Source organism: Castor canadensis, chromosome 10 (assembly GCF_047511655.1).
Source record: "Castor canadensis chromosome 10, mCasCan1.hap1v2, whole genome shotgun sequence".
NCBI classification, from domain to species: Eukaryota; Metazoa; Chordata; class Mammalia; order Rodentia; family Castoridae; genus Castor; species Castor canadensis.
In genome coordinates, this window is record NC_133395.1 from 135595610 (window position 1) to 135617343 (window position 21734).

The window sequence follows — 21734 nt, forward strand, 5'->3', positions numbered from 1 at the left end:
CCTCTAAGATAATGCTAAGCAAGTACTGGAATAAGAAGAGCACCAGCTTTTATTTGGGTTCCATACATTTTGATTTGGCCATGTTGATAAGATCATATCTAAATGAATTGCCTAAAAGTTCTCTAAGACCACATGACTGGGATAGTTCTTTATTCAAGTCTCAAACTAGATGTTCAAAAATGGAAGAGTACAGATCCAACTAGCATATTTCCACAAGAAGATGCAATTTCTACCTAGGTATGTTAATTCATTTTCCTAAAGACACAGGCATCAACTCTATTCCTGCTTAATTTCAAATTTAATGGGAACCTGGGTTTTGTGCCATCTCCTTGTGTTAACTCCCCAGTTTAAATGTATTTGCTAAAAGTATCTGGCTTCAAATTATCTATGTTCTTGGTGAAAGTTTATATAAATAATATAAAAGTGATTATGCTGAGAGGTAAACAGACTACATGGATATTCCACAGCTGGCAATGAAATTGTCATGAGAAGAAGACAGAGCTGAGTTCAAATCCTGATCAAGTTATTAACTGCAAGATTTTAGAAAGTTTCTTCTTTACTCCAAATTTCAGTCCCTAAAATGTAAAGCAAGATAATAATATCTTCCTTGTGAAACTTCTGGGATTAATAATGACTTGATTTTGGTAAAGTCCTTAGTTTAGCACAGAAATCCCACATACACACAAAACAAGATTGGGAAATACACTGTGCATAAACAAGAACAAAGAAGGCACCAAAACCTCAATCTCCCATTAGAAGAAAATGGTAAGTGTTAAAAATGTGGTAGGCTTGTCAAAAGTACATGCACCAATAATTCCAAAACATAATTCCTGTTTTTTTGTTGCGTAAAAAAAATCACAAAATTTTCATAGGGAAAATAAAAAACCAAAAGTTCAAAGGCAGATGAGGCTTCCACTGTGTGACTCACTCCATTCATCCCTTCCCGAAGCACATCCATCGTGTTTTACCTCTGCTAATGTGGGACAGCCTAGCTAAAAAGACTGTCTAACTCAGGTGAACCATGGTTAAAATAATTAATGTCAGTTTCTGTGTGGGGCTCAGGCTGTGCCTGAGTTCTAGCTTTCCCACTCTAGGAAAGGCAAATCTGAATAAATTTTGCAGTCACATTTTTATTTAACAATTAGTTAAATTTTATTAATTTTATTAATTTTTATTAAATTTATTAATTTTATTAAATTTTATTAATTAATTTTATTGAGAATGTTGTCATTTTACTTTTTTAAAAGTACAATGGAGTGTGCACCTTCCCTATTCCATCATAAGGAACAGAGTAGTAACCACTACCAGATCTGGTACTGGAAATAAAATGTGCACAATTATTAACTGATGGGAAAATGCCCCATTGTTCCCTTGATGATGGGGCCGTGTGTGCACATGGTTTCATTGGAGCATTTCTTTATTTGGCATCGAGCAGGCAGCAGGTAAAGACATGGAACTTTATTGTGTTCTGTAAGAAACAGGGGTTCAACTGGGCAATTCCAGAAGTTACTCAAGAGCCACCAACCCAGTAACTGACCATATATGCATTTCTTTTGCCAGACACAGAGAAAGTAAGTTCCTATGTATTGGATAAGAAGGTCTGAACATAATTTCAAAGCATTGACAGAGAATTTGGCCTGATCCCACCATAAGTTCATCCTGTGGAGTTTCCAAAGAAATAGTTTTAGTTATCAAAAAATTAGAGTCCAGAGAATGTTATTCCTCTTACCTATTCTATCCCACGGAATGAAACATTTCCAGTTCAGGTGCAGCTGATGAGACACCAAAATCACATGTCATTATGTCACTCACTTATCTTCATGTACATTAGGTAAAATGAGTCATTCTTATTACTAGCAATTGATACCGGTTGGTTATTGAAATGAAAGTTCCACTCAAAGAGCAATTCTAAATATCGGTGATATATTTTGATTGGATAAGCAGTACTTATTAGAGCAGAATTTATAAAAGAGAAGCCCAAAAGCAGGACTCAGCCCAAAGAAATATAGAGTTGTTTGAGGAGCTTTCAAGAACTTATTATTATTATTATTACTGTAGTACTGTGGTTTGAACTCAGGGCATACACCTTGAGCCACTCCACTAGTCCTTTTTGTATGTGTGCCTGATGGGTTTTTTCGAGATAAGGTCTCACTACTTGAACAGGCTGGCTTTGAATCACGATCCTCCTGATCTCTGTCTCCTGAGTAGCTAGGACTACAGGTGTGAACACCGGAGCCTGGCAGCTTTTAAAAATTTAAATTTGCTGCAATCTTTCCCCCTCCTAACAAGATGACTTACTTATTAACATTTTTATCCATTCATTTAAATAAATAATTGTTATTATATGTGTTTAAGGTATACCACACAAGATACATATACAGTAAAATGGTTATTATAGTGAAACAAATTAACATATCCATCATTTCACACAGTCATTCATTTGACAAGAAATATAATCTGAATAGATTTACCAAAAATCCTGAATACAATACAGTTTTTAACGATAAACCTTTATATTGTACACTAGCTCTTTCTACTTGTTCGTCCTACATATTTGCTATTTTGTATCCTTTGACCTATGTTCACCATTTCTCCCCTTCTATATAATAAAATATTGTCAAGCTGCTATCTTGACAATACAGATAGTCCTTAATGTATGATGTCTTGACTTAAACATTTTCAACTTTGCACTGGTGCAAAAAGCAATATTCATTCAGAAACCATACTTCCCATTTTGAATTTTAATCTTTCCCCAGGCTAGCGATGTGCACTAAAATATTTCTCATGATGCAGACAGTAGCAGTGAGCGACAGTTCCCAGACGGTCATTCAATCATGAGAGTAAACAGCCAATACAACAGTGTACTGTATAGTGAGGCTATTATGGTTCACAGTTTATGCGTATTCAATGCATTTTCAACATGATATTTTTAACTTACAATGAGTTTATCAGGATGTAACCTCATCATAAGTTAAGGAGCATTTTTATGTTAAAATAAAATATCTACCTGGGTTTCCAGTTTCTTTTGACAAAACCAAATCCACATTCTTGCAAAATGACAATCTAAAAGAACTGAACAGCAGCTGCCCACTTTAAACAAAGCAAGTACATCCTTTGCAACTTGGCACCATCCATACCAAGCCAGTGTCCTTACATATCTGCCAGTCCCTTGCAGACATGTGGGTTTGTGACCATTCTACTAAAGATAATGACAGTTTCATAAGCCAAACCAGAACAGCAGCAATGCCCCCACTGAACTCTCATTTAATATGATTTATATCTGCCTTGGTGTGCTACTTATTATTTTTGTATCTCTCACAGCATAGTGCTTCTCACAGAATAGGTGTCACACATTTTAGTTGAATAAATGAATAATTTAGTTTAAAGACAGCTGCTCATGTTCAGCTAGAACTCCCCCACCCCTTTTGCAAGCACAATGCTTCTTCTAATAAAACCTGAGGTCACATTAACACTTTAGGCAAGTATAAACATTCAGTCATCCTCAGCTTTTTCCACCTTAAGAGAAAAATGCTGGGAATCACCCCTTGCACACTCAGGAACATCCTGCAAGCATCAGAAGGGATATTTCTAATTCTGCAGCTTTAGCAGAACTCTCCAATCTGGTTTAGGGCTGATCCCAATATTCCAGTAATAAGCCAGCTCTCAGAATCTGCAGTCTTTAGCCACAAAAGCATCTAGCTCAGCTGCTTCAATTGTCAAAAGAAGAGACCTAACAGGAAGCCCAATGCAGCCATCGTCCAGTCCAACAACACATCAAAGATATCAGGTGAACATTTGGTATGAAGGCAGTCTTAGAAGCTGCCTAAAGGGGAAGAGGGAGTAAGAGGCAGGAAAGGGAGTGACGAGGAATTACTACTCAAAGAGTGAAGGTCGGCACTAATGGGAATATTTTCTTTCCCAACTTGTACTTTTAAAGAAAGCCCTTTAGGATTTCCAAATGAGCAGACCCAGACTGTCATTATGTAAACAGAAAATTCGAATTTACAAAGAAGTTTACCTCTATTTTGGATAATTTGGAGTCGCATGTGGATGGATTGTTGTTAGCTTTGACATTTCAACTGTCTTTCTCAGGCTCCTGGGCATAGAAGGATTTCTAGCCACTTAGCCTGGCAAGGTGTACATCTGTCTTATCTCTGCCACCTTCTCCTGCCATTGAATTTGCACATGGCAAGGAATCCCACAGATAAAAGGTTTTAAATGTAATAATTTAGGCAAAGGAGGGGCTTCAAAAGGGTATGATCTGAGCTGGCTCCTTTTATCTGTATAAAGTTAACATTCATGGTGGTAGACTTGTGGTTTAAAATGCAGATAAAAACATTTTATTCCTCGGGTATTAAAAAACCAAACTCAGCAATTTGAATTCCCAGGATTTGACTATGCTAAATTCCAAAAGCCTTTAGATGTCACTCCAGACATAAAAAGATCATGTTTGCTCTCCATCCAATTGAAGATTACAAATAGCATTTCCAGAGTAATATAGCACATGCAATGGGAGGTAGATGCAGGCAGATATGTGTATAGGAAACTTCTTACTTTGAAGCCAGTATAATGTTTTCTTATACAAAAAGTAGAAAACTAAAAGCTGATTCCCTTCTCTGTTCCAGGCACTTGTACACATATTATCTTATTTACAGTGTTCAGATTCTCAAGGGTTGGGTATCCCTGTTTCTGTAGATGGGAGTACTGAAGCTCAGAGAGGTAATCAGTTTGTCAAAGGTAGTCACAACAGAAAGGACTACAGCCAGGGTCTGAGTTCTAGTCTAATTCTACTGCATACCTCTTTGCACCATGTCACCACTCTGTCCCAGTTCAAAGCTCTTCATTTGTGAATGCAGGGAATTATATCCCCCAAAGGTAGAGAAGGGAGGCTGTCCAATTGGGGATATAACATCTGCTAGTATGACCAATTCATCCTAGTTAAGCAGGAACTTTCCTGATTTTAACACCAAAATATCTTATCCTGGGAAATCACTCAGTCCTGGTTTAAAAGAACTTTTAAGTCTCAGACAAACTGGGACAGTGAGTCACCCCATCTGTAGTTTCCCCATTTATTTATGGACAGAGTCAATCTAACTATGTGCTTCCTTAACATCATTCCCCATGTCAACACTGCCTACATATTAGCCTCTAGGAGATAGCTACGGCTCAGAGCCAAAAATAGATGTCAGAACCCAATAGAAACTCCTGAATTGGTGTCTATGTGCTGTTCATAGGCCATAGTGCTTTGCAGGTAGTTGATGCTCATTTATTCTTACTAAATTAAATACAGTAGATAAACTCAGTCCATAATAAACAGCAAAGGTGACGATCTTACAAAATGGAAGATTCAAAAGGAGAACAATGACCTGTCTCTATGTCTTGATGATAGTGGAGAACGGCAGCTGAGACCAATGATGAAAACCACATCTCTCTCCTCTAGAAGGACAATGGCGGGAGCTACTTCTCTTTTCCCAAGCAGCAGCTTTATACAATTTGGGAGCTGAGTACCATTTGGGCTCCCAAAGGACCAAAGGCCAGGGTAGGTGACTTTTATAATTTGGATCTGGAATGTCCCCTGAAGGTCCATGTAGTAAAAGTTTGGTCCCCAAATGAGTGCTAATGAGAAGTGGAAGAACCTGTTAAGAGGTGGTACCTAGTGGAAGGTCTTCAGGCCACTGAGAGAATGCCCCGGAAGGGGATAGTGGGACCCCAGGCCCTTCCTCTCTGTCTTTTGTTTCATGGCCATATGGTGAGGGATTTTGCTCTGCTGTGTACTCTCACCAGGAAGTGCTGCCCCTCACCAGGCAAAAACCAACAGGGTCAACCACTTGTGAACTGGAACTTTAAAACTGTGAGCCAAAATAACCCTTTTCGCTTTGTAAGTTGATTATCTTAGGTATTTATTACAGCAACTCCAAGCTGACTAACACAGTGCCCCAGTGACTATGCTGGGCAGCACTTATTAAGTCTTGGGCAATGTGCTAATGATTTTTTAAACGTTAGCTCAGTTGATCCTTGCAACAACGTGATTCAGGCAGTTACTATTGTTGTTTCTATTGTATGGCTAAATTAACCAAAGAGGTTGAATCCAGGGCCCAAACTTATGGGCTCAGTGATAATGTATATCTCAAGTTACACGAGTGATGAACAAATTGTGCCTACTAAGGGTACCTCACAGATTTCTGATGTTTCTGATGCCTTGATAATAGCGAAGTTATTTTCTGATAATCGACAGACACTACAGCGGTAAAGACTATGCAAGAGATCTCCATAATAACTGACAGCTTAAGTTAGCCTGTTCTTTCTTTTGATTTTGGAGTTTTATGCGTGGGGCTTGTAAATCTGAACCTGTGCCAAACCCTGTAAGCAGTTTTCCTATAACTGCATCTGCAAGTACTCTCAATTTTAAAATGCTTCCCTTGAAAGACCCAAAATATACCCTTCTGAAAAGAAATCCCATACAACATCTTTGTCAAATGTTCCTCCTTTCTTTCCCTTACCCTCCCTTTCCTTTCCTGTGTGTGAATTGGATGTTCTTGCACTGAGATACCTAAATGAGAATTCAACTAAAATGTAAATGTAGATAAAGCCATGTTCCTTGCATATAATATTCTTAAGTACTGATAATTACAGAGAATATACTGGAATTAGCCATGACCTACAGGAAAATACTCATTTAACCATCTCAACTTTTTAATCTTGGAAATGCGTAGAATCAAGGAAGTTTAGCATTAGAGAAGGATTTAGAATTTATCTAGTTTGACAGTTTTCTAATTTGATTTGCAGAGTTTTAGGGGCTTGTTCAGGGAGTGATCAATCAACAATGTACCATCATCACCTGGGCAGTGTCAGGGAAGACGACCTCTACTCTGGCCATGTTCAGTGAGCACAGATGGCTGTTATAGTGAGTCAGACCATGAAGCATCCAGTCTTCTCCTTTCTAGCTGGCTTCCTGCTCTGTACAGGCCTAGGTTTAGTCAAGAAATACAGAGAGATAAGTGAGCTATGTGGAGAGGCAGCCACAAGCTAGGGGCTCATGTACTCTGGCAAGGACATTGGCAGAATCATTTGGGAGAGGTGTTCAGAGTTTCTGACTGGCAGACCACAGTTTGATAGGCATCTAGTGATGGACAACATTGCTTCCACCACAGGAGGCACATGGTGTGGCAAGGTGTTTTCTCCAGTTATTTGATTCTTGGCCAGGCAACATCCACCCCAAGCTCTGCTTTCATGTCTTGATACGGCATTGCCGTAAGACTTAATTTAACCAAAGAATTCTAAAGGAAAGAAAATATGAATACCACAGATTATATCAGTTGCCTTACTTAGAGAAATGAAGCTATTAGCCATAAACTTGAGTCTAAAATCCAGTTCTTATTGCAAGTACAGCAGGTGACATTTCAGGAAATGGCCTTGGCAAAGTACAGCCCATATTACTGCTCAGCTCTTAAGAATCAACTAGGTTGTCCTTCATATGCACTGAAGTTACAAATGGAAAATTCACTGCCTTTACATTTAAAAACTGTTCAAACCCCCAGATGCAGACTTTCAAATCTTATCATTTTTGTGAACATCACTGTTATTTTGATAAAATATGAACAATATTTCTCAAATTCCTTTTAGAAATAATTCAGTTATCTGGGGCCAGCTCCTTGGACACTACTTCAATTTGTTTTGGTTTTAGAATTTTTAATGTTTTTCCCAATAGGTATGATATCTATGTCAGCATGGTGAAAATAATTCCAGCCTTTCAGATTATAGCATCAAAGACCACAGATCATATCTTTGTTAAGAACATGAGCTCTTATATGACTGGTGATCTAGGTCAAGTTATCTAATCTCATTAAGTTTTTAATTACCTCATCTGAAAAATGAGAATGATAATAATACCTAGCTCTCTTGTAGTATTATTGTAAGAATTAGATGGAATTCATGCAAAAACCATACCATGCTTAGCACACAGTAAATGCTTCGCCATTATTGCTATTACTGTTATTATTCAAACAAAACCTTAACTATGTTGGGGAGACTTACACAGAAAATTGCTTCCTGACCTCCATCTCCACACTCCTTTCAGACTTCAGAAGGAAGTCTGAAGTTAGGGAACATTTAGGACATTTGTCCCAAGTTCCATTGGTATTGTTTTCTGCCCAGGAACTCAACTAACAAGAGCCAGTGCAGTCAGCAGGGCACTCTCCATTCCACATCATCCCCATCCTGCAGGCTGCCGCAGCAGGAGGGAACCTCATTGTGGAAGTCCACCTTCTCAGAAAGCTTTGCATCATTCTGACATCATGAAAAATTTTCTACACATTCTACCATTTGAAAAGGGCTTCCTCTGACTGGTTGAGGAACCAGTCCCACAATCTCCTTCGAGGGTATACCCTCAATAACCTGAAGACTTCTCACTAGGTCCCATGTCTTAAAGCTTAAAGTACCTCTGAATAGCATCAAGCTGGAGTCCCCTTTGGGGGAACAATTAAGATTCAAATTTTAGCAGTAACATATTTGGATAGTAACTTCTGAACAACTTGCAAATCAGAGGTTGCATACTCAAACCCATATGAGTGGGTAACATAAATATGTGCAGGAAGCCTAGTGTACGGTGCTATACCCAGGGTGGTGACTGAGACCATCAAAGAGGTCTACCTATCTAAAGGCATTCACCTTCAAGGGTTTTTAGCGTTCAAGCCAAATGGTACTTTCTCACACCCCTGGGGAAAATGAAAAATGGTACTTTTACAAAGTTTAGAAGCTTTTTAAAAAGTGAAGTACACCTATCATATGATCCAATCATTTCATGTTTGGGTATTTACCAAAGAAAAATGAAAGCATAAATACAACGTCTAAACACAAGAGAAGTGTTATAGGCAAGAACGGGAAGCATTTCAGATGTCCACTGTGGCATATGCATATAATGAAGTTTTACCCAGCAATAAAAGTAAACTATGGATGAATTTCAAAACAATTATTATGCTGAAGGAACAAACGTTATGCTAGAAAATACAAATTAGGGGTCAGGCACAGTTGCTCACACCTGTACTCCCAGCTATGCAGGAGGCAAAGACGAGAGGATCACAGTTTGAGGTCAGCTTAGACAAAAAAAAAAAAAAAAAGTTAGACTCTCAAAAAACAAGCTGTGCAAGGTGGTACATGCCTGCAATCCTAGCTACACAGGAGGCAGAGGTAGGAGGACTGTAGTCTGAGACTGGCCTTGGGCACAATGCAAAACAATATCTGAAAAATAAATAAGAGTAAAATGTGCTGGGGGCCTGGCTCAAGTGGTAGAGCACTTGCCTAACAAGTGTAAGGTCTTGAATTCAAACTGTATTACTGCCAAAAAAAAAAAAAAACCCACAAATTAGCCTATAGTGAAGCTGGAGGTGAGTTTACTGAGTCTAGGAGTAGGTATCAAGCAAAAAGACATGAAAACTAGAAGAACCAATCACAAAAGGGCACAAAGAAGCATTTGAGGGTGTCAGATATTTTGGCCTTAATTATGATGATGGCTTGGGTCAAAATTGCAAACTTTGAATATATGCAATTTATTAAATGGCAATTGTGTCAGATTCCTAGTGCTGCCATAACAAAGTATCCACAAGCTAAGTAGTTTAAACACCAGAAATGTATTTCCTCACTGTTCTGAAAGTTCGAAGTCTGAGCTCAAGGTGTTGGCAGGCTCGGTTCCTTCTGAGGCCGTGAGAAAGTGTTTGTCTCATGGCTCCCTTCTACCTTCTGGCGGTTTGCTGGCAATTTTGCTGTTCCTTGTAGAAGCATCACCTTGATCTCTGCCTTCATCTTCACATGCCATCTTCCTGTGTGTGTGTGCCTGGATCCAATTTTCCCTTTTTCATCAGGACACTAGTCATATTGGATTAGAGGCCCATCTTACTCCAATGTGCCTCATATTAGCTAATTATGCCTACAGACCCTGCTTCCAAATCTGCTTACCTTCTGAAGTCCAGGTGGTTAGGAATGCAACATATGAACTTATGGGGGGCATAATTCAATTCGTAACAGCAATTATTACCAAACAAAATGGTTTAGCATCAAACCCCCAGAACTACCAAATTAGTTAAACTCAAATTCAATAATCAATTTTATGTAATGGATGATGAATTTTTTCCCATTTTCTCTAAGACTAAGTTAATCTCTCTCTCTCTCTCCTCTACCTCCCTTCTCTCTCCACCTCTTCCCATGCTTGCTTAAGCTACTCAGTTCTCTCATCCCTTTCCCTGCTCCCATGACTTTTAACTCTTGAACTCTCTATAGAATTTTCTTCTTAGAATGTGTTGAGACACCATGTGGCTTTTACCTGATAAGAAAACACCATTTATACATTAAAACCACCCTGTTTTTTCTCATTTGCTCAAATACCTTATGTGGTACTCCTTCACAATGAAATGATTACAAATACAGACACTGACACCAGACATCATTTATGTGCACTGAATGCTAAGACCACCCTATGATTCAGAATAGGTCCATATTAATTTTTTAGCTTGTAATTGGAATTACAACAGATAACAATTTTCTCTTTATAGCCCCAGCAGTGGGATTGCTGGTAGTTCTATTTTTAATATTTTGAGGAACCTCCATGTTATTTTCCTTGTACATTCCCATCAACCATGTACAAGTGTTCCCTTTCTCCATGTCCTCATTAACACTTGTTATCTTCAGTCCATCTTAGAATGGTCATTCTAACAGGTAGGAGGTGATGTATCATTGTGGTTATCTGATAGCAATTAGTAGCAATTTTTCACATGCTTATTGGCCATTTGTATATCTTCTGAAAAATGTGTATTCAGATCCTTTGCTCACTTTTTAATCAGGCTATCCATTTTCTTACTATTGCATTATGTGAGTTCTTTATACATTTGGATATTAACCCATTTCAGATGTATGGTGTGTGTTAGATATATATTTTCTCCCATTCTTTCTGGTGTCTACTTTGTTGATTGTCTCCTTAACTGTACAGTTTTTTAGTTTGATATAGTCCCATTTTTGCTTTTGTTGTCTATGCTTTTCAGCAGCCTAGCAAACCCTTAAGAGTGTCTACACAAATTCTAGAAGGTTTGAGGATCTCAATTAAAGTTACAATAACATATGAGGAAGAACTCTGGTTTGAGGCTTGTTATGGTGGCTCACACTTGTAATCCCAGCTACTCAAGATACAGAGAGTGGGAGGATTGCACTTCAAGGTGAGTCTGGGCAAAAAGTTAGTGAGATTCCCCCATCTCAACCAATAGCTGGGCATAGTGGTTAGTACCTGTCATCTCAGCTATATGGGAAGCATAGGTAGGAAGATCATGGTCCAGGATGGCCTGGGCCAAAACATGAGATCTATCCCCCCCAAAAAAAAAAAAAAAAAAAAACCTAAAGCAAGAAGGGCTGAGTGCATGGCTCAGTGGCAGAGTGCCTGACTAACAAGTACAAGGGTCTGAGTTCAACCCCCAGTATGGAGGAAAAACAAAAACTCAGGTCTGACAATGAAGAGAACTAGGTTTTTGGTCTGGCTTTGCTATTAACTAGCAAGAGGAACTTTAATAAAGGTTGAATTCCATCAGGTTTCCCAGATGCTCCAAGGTTCACGGAAATGTTAGCATTCTTGTGACTTCAGTTTGCTTATCTGTAAAATAAAAGGTTTGAGGCAGATCATGCTTAAGGTTTTTTTCAGCTCTAAAATCCTATAGTACTGCTGAATTGAATTGCAATGACCTTGCTTTTAAAAACTACAGAAGTCACCATTTATACATCACTATCTATCTGCAGCTCTTTTCCTTCAAACTCAAAAAACTCTAACACTAAGTCTCTTTTCCAAAAGATAGTTTGGATGTAAATGGAAGGTATGTGCAAGGATACAGACTGAAGGGGACAATGTGAATCAACTTCAGGAGAGTTAGGGATTTCAACAGATGATTATTCTGGCAGATGAGTACTTACTTATCCATGAAAATGGAATATGGGCAGTGTTTTACTCAGAGGACACTGTTCACATGCTCAGAGGTAAAAAGCAGAGGAGTCCTCTGTTATAAAAAGAAAATGAAGGCAAAATGGAGACAAACTTGACAGACAAAGGTACTGAGTAAAATGTGGAGGAAATTCTGTGAGCTTCAGTGTCTGTAAAATGTGTATAACCAGTTTGTCTATCTGCCAATCTTTCTTTTATAGCCTCATAGGCCCCTAGGACTAAAAGTAAGTGTGGATATTAAATTTATGATAATGGTGCACTGAATTCCAGTGCAACAGTCTCTCAGCATTTTCTTACGAGGAATGATTTTGAACTTCCTTAAAGTTTTATGGTTATTGAGAAAAAAGGTAGCTACTGGAAGAAAAAAAGGGTAGAATGGTATAATCTAGTGTTGAGGCTAGTTGACAGTCCCCTTCTTCCTGCTTGACATCTCTAGCTACTTTGGGAAGGCAATGTGTTGATACTAATTAGGTTAGCACTCAACCAAGATTTTTTTTGTTGGTGGTGGTACTAGGGATCAAACCCAGGCAAACACAAAACTACTGAACCACATCCCCAGCTCAACTAAGAATAGTTTAAAGAGTAAGGACAATTGGAAAGCCTTGCTCTAGAGGTTGTTCTATACACATATTGTTTGCTGTAATCATACCTTTTTGCTATATGACTCTGAGCTAGTCATTTCCTCTCTCCTACCTTATCAAACTTGTTATGGGGACTAGGTAAGATAACAGCCAACAGTAGAAGAGATGGTTAAAAAGTAAGCCTGCCTTATTTGCAGATTTAATACAGGTGGTTTTGACCACGCATGGTCAAGGAAAACAAATCCTGCAGCTCAATTGAGGAGAAGTTCTCATTGTCAGTTGTGCTTAGACTCTATGCATTTTGAGCATTCACAGTTTTTCCTCAGCAGCGGTCTACTTGGAATATTATATCCACAAATGCCAAGAGACTACTACATTTCCAATATATTTTGCTATATTTTCCTGTCCTCTGTGTAAAGGGAAAGGAGTCTGCACACATACAAGAGGAAGTAAAAGATGAAAGTCACGTGTGCCTGGAATGATCATGTGGAAGCCACTTAGCCAGGAACACACTGTTACATGAGTGTGAAATAAACATGCATTTTTTTTTTTATATGGAGAGATAAGTTTATTACTAGGATTGGCCTCTCCTCTCTGCAGAGCAATCGTCTGTCTTCCCTTCATCAACAGACCTTTCTTTTTTATTATTATTATTTTTATCCATATGTGCATACAATGCTTGGGTCATATTTCTCCCCCTCCCCTGCCCGCCCCCGCCCCCTCACAAACAGGCAGAAACTATTTTGCCCTTATCTCTAATTTTGTTGAAGAGATAAGAGTTGAGATAAGGATAGCCATACAGGGAGTTGACTCACACTGCTTTCCTGTACATATGTATTACATTCTTTTTTTTTTTCCTTTCTTGATAATTATTCTTTTTTTAATTTTTATTGTTTTATTATTCATATGTGCATACAATGCTTGGGTCATTTCTCTCCCCTGCCCCCACCCCCTCCCTTACCACCCACTCACCCCCTCCCTCTCCTCCCCACCTCCTCGATACCAGGCAGAAACTATTTTGCCCTTATCTCTAATTTTGTTGAAGACAGAGTATAAGCAATAATAGGAAGGAACAAGGGTTTTTGCTGGTTGAGATAAGGATAGCTATACAGGGAGTTGACTCACATTAATTTCCTGTATATGTGTGTTACCTTCTAGGTTAATTCTTTTTGATCTCACCTTTTCTCTAGTTCCTGGTCCCCTTCTCCTATTGGCCTCCGTTGCTTTAAAGTTTCTGCATTAGCTCCTTTGCACTGAGGACATCAAATGCTATCTTATTTGGGGGGTGGGGTTCTTGCCTATCCTCATACCTCCCTTGTGTGCTCTTGCCTTATCATGTAATCAAAGTCCAATCCCCTTGTTGTGTTTGCCCTTGATCTAATGTCCACATATGAGGGAGAACATACGATTTTTGGTCTTCTGAGCCTGGCTAACCTCGCTCAGGATGATGTTCTCCAGTTCCATCCATTTACCTGCAAATGATAAGATTTCATTCTTCTTCATGGTTGAGTAAAATTCCATTGTGTATAAATACCACATTTTCTTAATCCATTCATTGATAGTGGAGCATCTTGGCTGTTTCCATAACTTGGCTATTGTGAATAGTGCTGCAATAAACATGGGTGTGCAGGTGCCTCTGGAGTAACCTGTGTCACAGTCTTTTGGGTATATCCCCAAGAGTGGTATTGCTGGATCATATGGCAGATCTATGTTTAGATTTTTAAGAAGCCTCCAAATTTTTTTCCAGAGTGGTTGTATTTGTTTGCATTCCCACCAGCAGTGTAAAAGGGTTCCTTTTTCCCCACATCCTCACCAGCACCTGTTGTTGGTGATGTTTTTGATGATGGCTATTCTAACAGGGGTGAGGTGGAATCTTAGTGTGGTTTTGATTTGCAGTTCCTTAATGGCTAGAGATGGTGCATGTGTTTTTTGGCCATCTGAATTTCTTCTTTTGAGAAAGTTCTGTTTACTTCACTTGCCCATTTCTTTATTGGTTCATTAATTTTGGGAGAATTTAATTTTTTGAGTTCCCTATATATTCTGGTTATCAGTCCTTTGTCTGATGTGTAGCTGGCAAATATTTTCTCCCACTCTGTGGGTGTTCTCTTCAGTTTAGAGACCATTTCTTTTGTTGAGCAGAAGTTTTTAGTTTTATGAGGTCCCATTTATCTGTGCTATCTCTTAGTTGCTGTGCTGCTGGGGTTTCGTTGAGAAAGTTCTTACCTATACCTACTAACTCCAGAGTATTTCCTACTCTTTCCTGTATCAACTTTAGAGTTTGGGGTCTGATATTAAGATCCTTGATCCATTTTGAGTTAATATTGGTATAGGGTGATACACATGGATCTAGTTTTAGTTTTTTGCAGACTGCTAACCAGTTTTCCCAACAGTTTTGTTGAAGAGGCTGCTATTTCTCCATCGTGTATTTTTAGCTCCTTTGTCAAAGACAAGTTAGTTATAGTTGTGTGGCTTCATATCTGGATCCTCTATTCTGTTCCACTGGTCTTTATGTCTGTTTTTGTGCCAGTACCATGCTGTTTTTATTGTTATTGCTTTGTAATATAGTTTGAAGTCAGGTATTGTGATACCTCCTGCATTGTTCTTTTGACTGAGTATTGCCTTGGCTATTTGTGGCCTCTTGTGTTTCCATATAAATTTCACAGTAGATTTTTCAATCTCTTTAATGAATGTCATTGGGATTTTGATGGGAATTGCATTAAACATGTAGATTGCTTTTGGGAGTATTGACATTTTTACTATGTTGATTTTCCCAATTCATGAGCATGGGAGATCTCTCCACTTTTTATAGTCTTCCTCAATCTCTTTATTCAGGAGTGTATAGTTTTCCTTGTGGAGGTCATTCACATCCTTTGTTAGGTTTACACCTAGGTGTTTGATTTTTTTTTTGAGGCTATTTTAAATGGTATTGTTTTCATATATTCTTTCTCAGTTATAACATGCATTATTGAAGACACTGAGGTTATTTGGCTCATTTGTTCTAACAGCATTATATTAACTAATATGTTGATATTTAGTGAATGCTTGCTATATGCTAGACACATACACACCTCTTTAGTCCTCATAAAATCCCATGATATAGGTACTATTAAGGGTATAGAGACCTTAAATAACTTGCTGAACTCCACACAGCTGTGCTAAGCTGGAGTATAAACCCAAGGAGCTCAAATCAAGAGCACTGGCTCTTAACCATTACACTCTGCTGCTTCTTTCAATATGGGAAACATTTCTGCTGTAGAATCTGACACAGCATTACTTTTCAATTTATGTTAGCTATTATTACACAGACAATAGGGAAATCAGAATGGAGAGAAAATAGTTAAAAACAGAGAAACTTGATTCTAAAATTCTCTTAACTAAAATCTTTACAATATAAAAGCAAACAACCTTTTATTTTTTTTAGTAAGATATATGGGCTACAGGTAAAAACAATAATGAAAGTAAAAAAGTTGAATATGTTTACTTGGGAAGCAGAGATAGGAAGATTGTGGTTCAAAGCCAGCTGGGCAAAAACTAGTGATCCTGTCTCAAAAATAAATTAGGTGTCACAGGATATGTCTGCAATTCCAGCTACGCACGAGGCAGAAGTAGGTGGTCCAAGGCCAACCTGGGCCAACTCAGCTCTGGACCCTAACTGAAAAACAAACTAAAGTCAAAGAACTGGGAGCATAGCTCAAGTGGTAGAGCGCTTGCCTAGCAAGCGTGAGGCCCTGAGTTCCATCCCCAGTCATGCAAAAAAAAAAAAAAAGCTGAATATGTTAATTTCATAATCCATACTATAATTTACGCCTATAGCTCAATAACCAAATTGGAATTTCCAATCAAATATGTTTATTATAATATACATTATAACAAATAATTAATGAACCCCTTATTTCTCATCAAGGAAGATGGGTGGAATTATGCAGTTACTAAGCATTATAGGATCAAAGACTTTCTAATAACATGAAGGAAATGCTGATGATGTAATGTGATTCAATTACATAAAGGCATCCATTTATTAATCCAATTCACTCATTCAAAAAATGTTTAGTGAGTACCAATTACATGCTGGATGCAGGACTAGGAGTTGGCCATATGGTTCCTGACTTCAAACACTAATGCTATATGGTCTCAACAGACTGGCAGAGTTCCTTTTCTGCAGTTTATTTTCCTTAGCTACACAATAAGAAGGTTAGATTAGACCATTAGTAAGGTCTCTACAACAATTAAATTCTGCAAGTAGAAACAGGATCCTTTATTCAGTCAGGCATAAGACCTTATTTGGTATGTCAGCAAGGTTGTGACTCAATTAAAACTGTAATAGTACTATAAACCTACTAATGTTACTTTCATTTGCAGTGACCAACAACCTTCATTTTCCCAAGGCTGAAGGATGTGGGAGCCTTAGGTCTAAAACCCAGAGTCCCAGGCAAACCTGAGATGGTTGGCCACCTTAGTTGCATGCTAAGTTAATAGACTTCAGTGCTAAAACTAATTTGAATCACAGAAACCTCAATTAATGGTTTGAATTGTAATGACTTCATAGCTGTACAAAACTGGAAGAATAGGAAATCCGTGCATGTGATAAAACCCGCTCACCTGTCAAAAACCACGAGAGAAGCAACACATTTGCCATGAAAGTTAACAAAGATCACAGCAGTCACCTCTAAGAGCTTGGTGGTAGTTTATTTTTCATTTTTATTTATTTATCTTTTGGTGGGGCTGGGGTTTGAATTCAGGGCTTTGTAGCAGTAGTTGTTGTAAAACTAGAATGTTAGTTCAGAGATTAGAAGGAATCCTGACAATCAGCACTGTTAATATTTCAATTAGAGGGAGACATTTTTTCAACTCTAAAAATTGTGATTTAAAATGGCATATTATAATTTTGTTCTCAAATTACAGTGTTCTATTCAAATATGATCGTCCTCTAAAGTTTTATCTTTTTTTTCCTCCTCATTTACCACATGGATCAGTATAATTGGGCTCATACCAATTACATTGTTCTTTCAAAGCAAAGCAAAAGAACCTCAAGAGGAGTGGAGGGAATCCAGAGGGGTTTACCTGTCTCAACACAGCCAACTCCAATTCCAGAGGTGAAAACTTCTCCTTACACCAGTGGTAAAACCCGGCTCTCCTGGGGGAACTCAGGCTCTTCTCTCCAATTCCATTCCACTCCAAGGTCCTCTAAAACTTCCCCCCCCCAAAAAAATAAATGGTTAAGAAAAAGTCCTTTTTTCTTAACTAATAGATTCAGGACCCCAGGACTGGGTAGACTCACTAGGAATAATTCAGATGGATTTGAGGACTTTAAACAAGAAACGAGTGAATTTGACTTAGTTATGTTGTGTCATTTGGTGTTTCTCTCATCCTAATGACTAAAGACTTTTAAATGGCAGTTAATAAAATATTCCTGAAACTTTTTTGCAAAGTTATAAGATGGCAGCTCCTAAAACTTGGACCAATTAACCATTTAGGCAATTCATCAAATCTCTAATAACTGAACCAAATTTCAGACTTTTATCACTCTGCTTCATCTGACTCCTGCAATCTTTTCCAACACACAGCAATCCCCACCCTCCTGCCCAAGCCTCTTGTCCTAGCTCTGAGGCACACGTATATCTTCCTAAGGTTCCTTCTGTCTGGAGCCACATAAATGCTGTGATCAAGTAGAAATAAGCAGAGCTTCCTTTCTCATTCTTCCTTTGGGGAAGATGGAAAATAGTTTAAATAAAAAAAATGCTGATTTAAAAAGCAATGACTTGAACAGCAGGGAGACAGAGTCCATTTCTTTCACTGGAGTTCCTTTAAGACATTCTCTCACATGGGCCAGTTGTACAATCATCATCCCCCCTGTCTTCAAAACCTGGTTAACAATGCCTAGGGCTTATGTTTGTCTGTACACCGAGCACTGCCATAAGCCCTTTACTTGCTTACTCTCACTTAGCCAGCACAATCCTTTGGATAGGTACTGCTGTTAATCCCACTTCAGAGCCAAGGAAACTCAGGCTTTAAGAGGTAAAGCGACTTTCCCATAGGGACACAGCTCTTAAATTGCAGTGCTGGGATTTACAACAGCGTGGGCTTGGTTTCAAAGCTCATATGTTGGTGCCTGACTCATGGAATTCTCATGAAGTTTCTTCCCAAACCTGGAGGCTGTCACAGAGCTTGTCTTTAGGAGTAATTCCTCGCCATAATGCATGGCTTCCGACTGACCTCACCAAGTCCCACCTCTGCAAAACTCCACCTGGGCAAGGCATCATCTCTCTTCCACTTCCAGGAAGATAAGCTCTCTCCAAGTTTTCTTGAATGATCAGATTCAGGTGCTGTATTTCCACCACTGGTCCACCTTTCAGACAAACTCCATGCTGCATCCAGTCTACAGGAAAAAGGAAGAGAGAGACAAAAACAGGTTATAAAACTTGGGTCGTGTGCTAGATTCAACTTGCTTTGAAAATTCTTAAATCTTACCCATTTATAGGCAGCAGTGGACTTTTTTCTGGGGGTTGGGGGAGCTGTCTTTTTACCTTCTAACCTGAATCCTAGCATTCTTTCCCTAATAGAGCCTTCTAAGGCTCACTTCTAAGGGTCACTGTGTGACCCACTGAAATCTACATGACTGTTTCAGGATAACATGAAGTAGATGGACAAGAAAGGCATCAGATATCTATGCAAGATACCAACAAATGCTACAGGAGTCAAGAATTATTGTCATTGAATTTATCACCTAGCTTCAAAGAATACAAAAGTAGATTGGGTAACAATGCATCCTTCCAAATTTTCCCCAGATGTTCTGAACTCCCATGTCCTGAGGAAACGCAATCAGTACGCCCAAAGTTGTTCAATATGACAGGCTAATGATGCTCTAGCTTAAAGGTGATTCTCCCAGTAATGTATATCTAGGGCTTCTCTTGAGCCTTGCTCTAGGATGCCACTTTGAAGTCGAGACTCAGGTTCATGTTCACTTTCCAAAGACCCATTTCCATCCCTTCCTCCCACCCTAGCTCTAGACACCCTCCGCTGCAAACAGACTGCATTCGCAATACACCGCGAACGGTGAGCACCACTTTTACACCTAACAAATCAGAAAGCTGTAATTTCAAAGTTTCAGAAACGTTTTCTAAAAGCCTCCCGAAATCGGAAGTGGCTTTGCCATTCAGTAAAGGGTCCGAAGACTACTTCCCGAGACAAGGGCGCGGACTAGTTCCAAGGCCACGCGTGTACACCCACACGAGGGTGCTGCCCAAGGAACGCCGGATATTTTAAGACGAAGAGGTCACATCTCATAATGAAACGTGACTCTGCCGGGTTGAAATTTGATTCTTAGCCCCTGAGCCGGAGTTCTACGTTGCTCGGAAATGTAGCCCCATTGTGCCTAACCGGCATTATCACGCGGGTTTGGTTTTGAGGGACTGGGGCGACTTTTCGCTACGAAACGGCAGTGTGCCTTGCCTCCCTAACCCAGCCGCAGCCTGTCGTCCCCAGACAAAAAGCGGCTGCCCGCTGCTCCCGGCAGCAGCAGTGGCGGTGGCGGCGCAGCGCGACCCGGCCACCTAAGGCCAACCGCGCTGCGCCTTTGTTGGGCGGGCTACAGATGGTCCCCCAGCACGGGGCTGAGTCGAGGGCGGGTGTGGAGGCGGGAGGACGGGAGGGGGAGGCCGGGAGGGGAGGCTGGGGAGGGGGAGGCCGAGGAGGGGGGTCGGGGAGGAGGGGAGGAGACGGCGGAGCAGCCAATCCGCGCGCAGCCCATCAGCTGACCGCTTTTGCTTACACCAGGTGCACGCCGGCTGCGCTGAGCACAAAGCGGGGCTCACCGAGGGCGCCGGCTGCGAGCTGGGGAGCGAGGCGAGGCCGGTGCGCCCGTGGCTGCAGCGCCTGCCGCGCGCAAAGAGGGGTCGGCGGCGTCAGCCCGGGCGGCGGCATCCGCGCAGCGACACCCCAAGGCGCCTGGGGTGCTGTCTTCGTTTGCTGCCCCGCCCTCTGCACCCCAGTTCTCCTACCCTCCTTCCCAATCCTGCCTGCCTCTTCCCCGGCCCCCAAGAGCCAGATTTAGCCCAGCCCCGCGCAGCAGCTGTTGCTCGTGTCGCCGCCTCGCCTCCCGTCTTGGTGCTGTGCCGGGGTCCCCCAAGGAGCCAGTGCGCGCTGCGGGCTGGGAGGGAGGCGCCGCTCAGCCGGTCCTCCTGCAGCTGCTGCTGCTGCTGCTGCCGTCGCCGGTGACCGGTCGGTGCGCACCCCAACACCCCGCCGGCCGGGCCTCGGGGTAAGTGCGCTGGCCAACTGGGCCGCGGCGGGAGGTGTGGGTGGCAGCTTAGGGAAGTCGAGGCAAACTTAGCGGCGTGGCAAACCCTACAGGGTCTGCAAAGGGCCATGGGATAAGATCGCGGGCCTAAGGGGAAGGAGGGGGCGCGGCTCATGGAGCTAGGGAAAACGACGAAGTCTGGAAACGAGAATTTATTTATTCCCCCTCCTCCAAAATACAGGATGGGGGAGAGCGATAGTTGAGAAAGCAGGCCAGACAGAAATGGGCAAAAGGCAGCGGCTGGAGCAGAGTCCGCTTCATTTCAAGGACCGACCAGGGGGAAGGTGGTGCCGAGGATAAGAAGGAAGGATTGGATTGGGATATGATCTGGGGAGGCCACCGGGGCCAAAGAGGAGCTCGGAAGGGGTACCTAGGGAGTTGGAAAAGGGGGCAAGAGAAGGAAAAGGAAGGTTGTGAAGAGAGTAAAGAGGTCTTGGCGATGGCCTTGTCTGCAAGAGAAAGGGGCGTAATTAACAAAGCCCTGAGAGTATTGAGAAGAATCTACTCAACTATTGTGTGTTCTAAAAAGGGAATAGAAAACCCACCCTGCGTTTTGAATCCCGAAGGGGTAGCCCCCTAGGGAGGCTTGCCAAGGACGCTGAAACCTCAGGGAAGCCCTGGTCCTCTCCAGGAAAGGAGCCGGCGCGGAGTTCCCCGGCTCGCCGGGGTCAGGAGCTAGGAAAGTTTGCCAGCGAGTGTCCTTTGCTGTGTGGATAGGGGTGTGGGCTGCAAACGACTCGTTCGCGCTTCCTAAGTTCCCGCTGTCACACACTCCTGCAGAGGAAGCCCCTGGCAAAGTGGGGTTGGGTAGAAAAGCCCAGCAGCTAGCTGGAGAGGCGCTGTGCAACCTGGGCAGGTGGGAAAGTTCGTCCCGGGACGGTTGCGG

At 41.0% G+C, this 21734-nt stretch overlaps 1 protein-coding gene across 1 annotated transcript in view; it reads left to right on the forward strand.

Moving 5' to 3' along the window:
• The first annotated feature begins 19907 nt into the window (after positions 1-19907).
• Positions 19908-21734, forward strand: part of LOC141411564 (uncharacterized) — a 32513-nt gene continuing 30686 nt past the window's right edge. The window contains exons 1-3 of the mRNA XM_074044607.1: positions 19908-19912; positions 20015-20247; positions 20347-20809. Coding sequence (XP_073900708.1) covers positions 19908-19912; positions 20015-20247; positions 20347-20809 — 701 coding nt within the window. The remainder of the gene's footprint in view (positions 19913-20014; positions 20248-20346; positions 20810-21734) is intronic.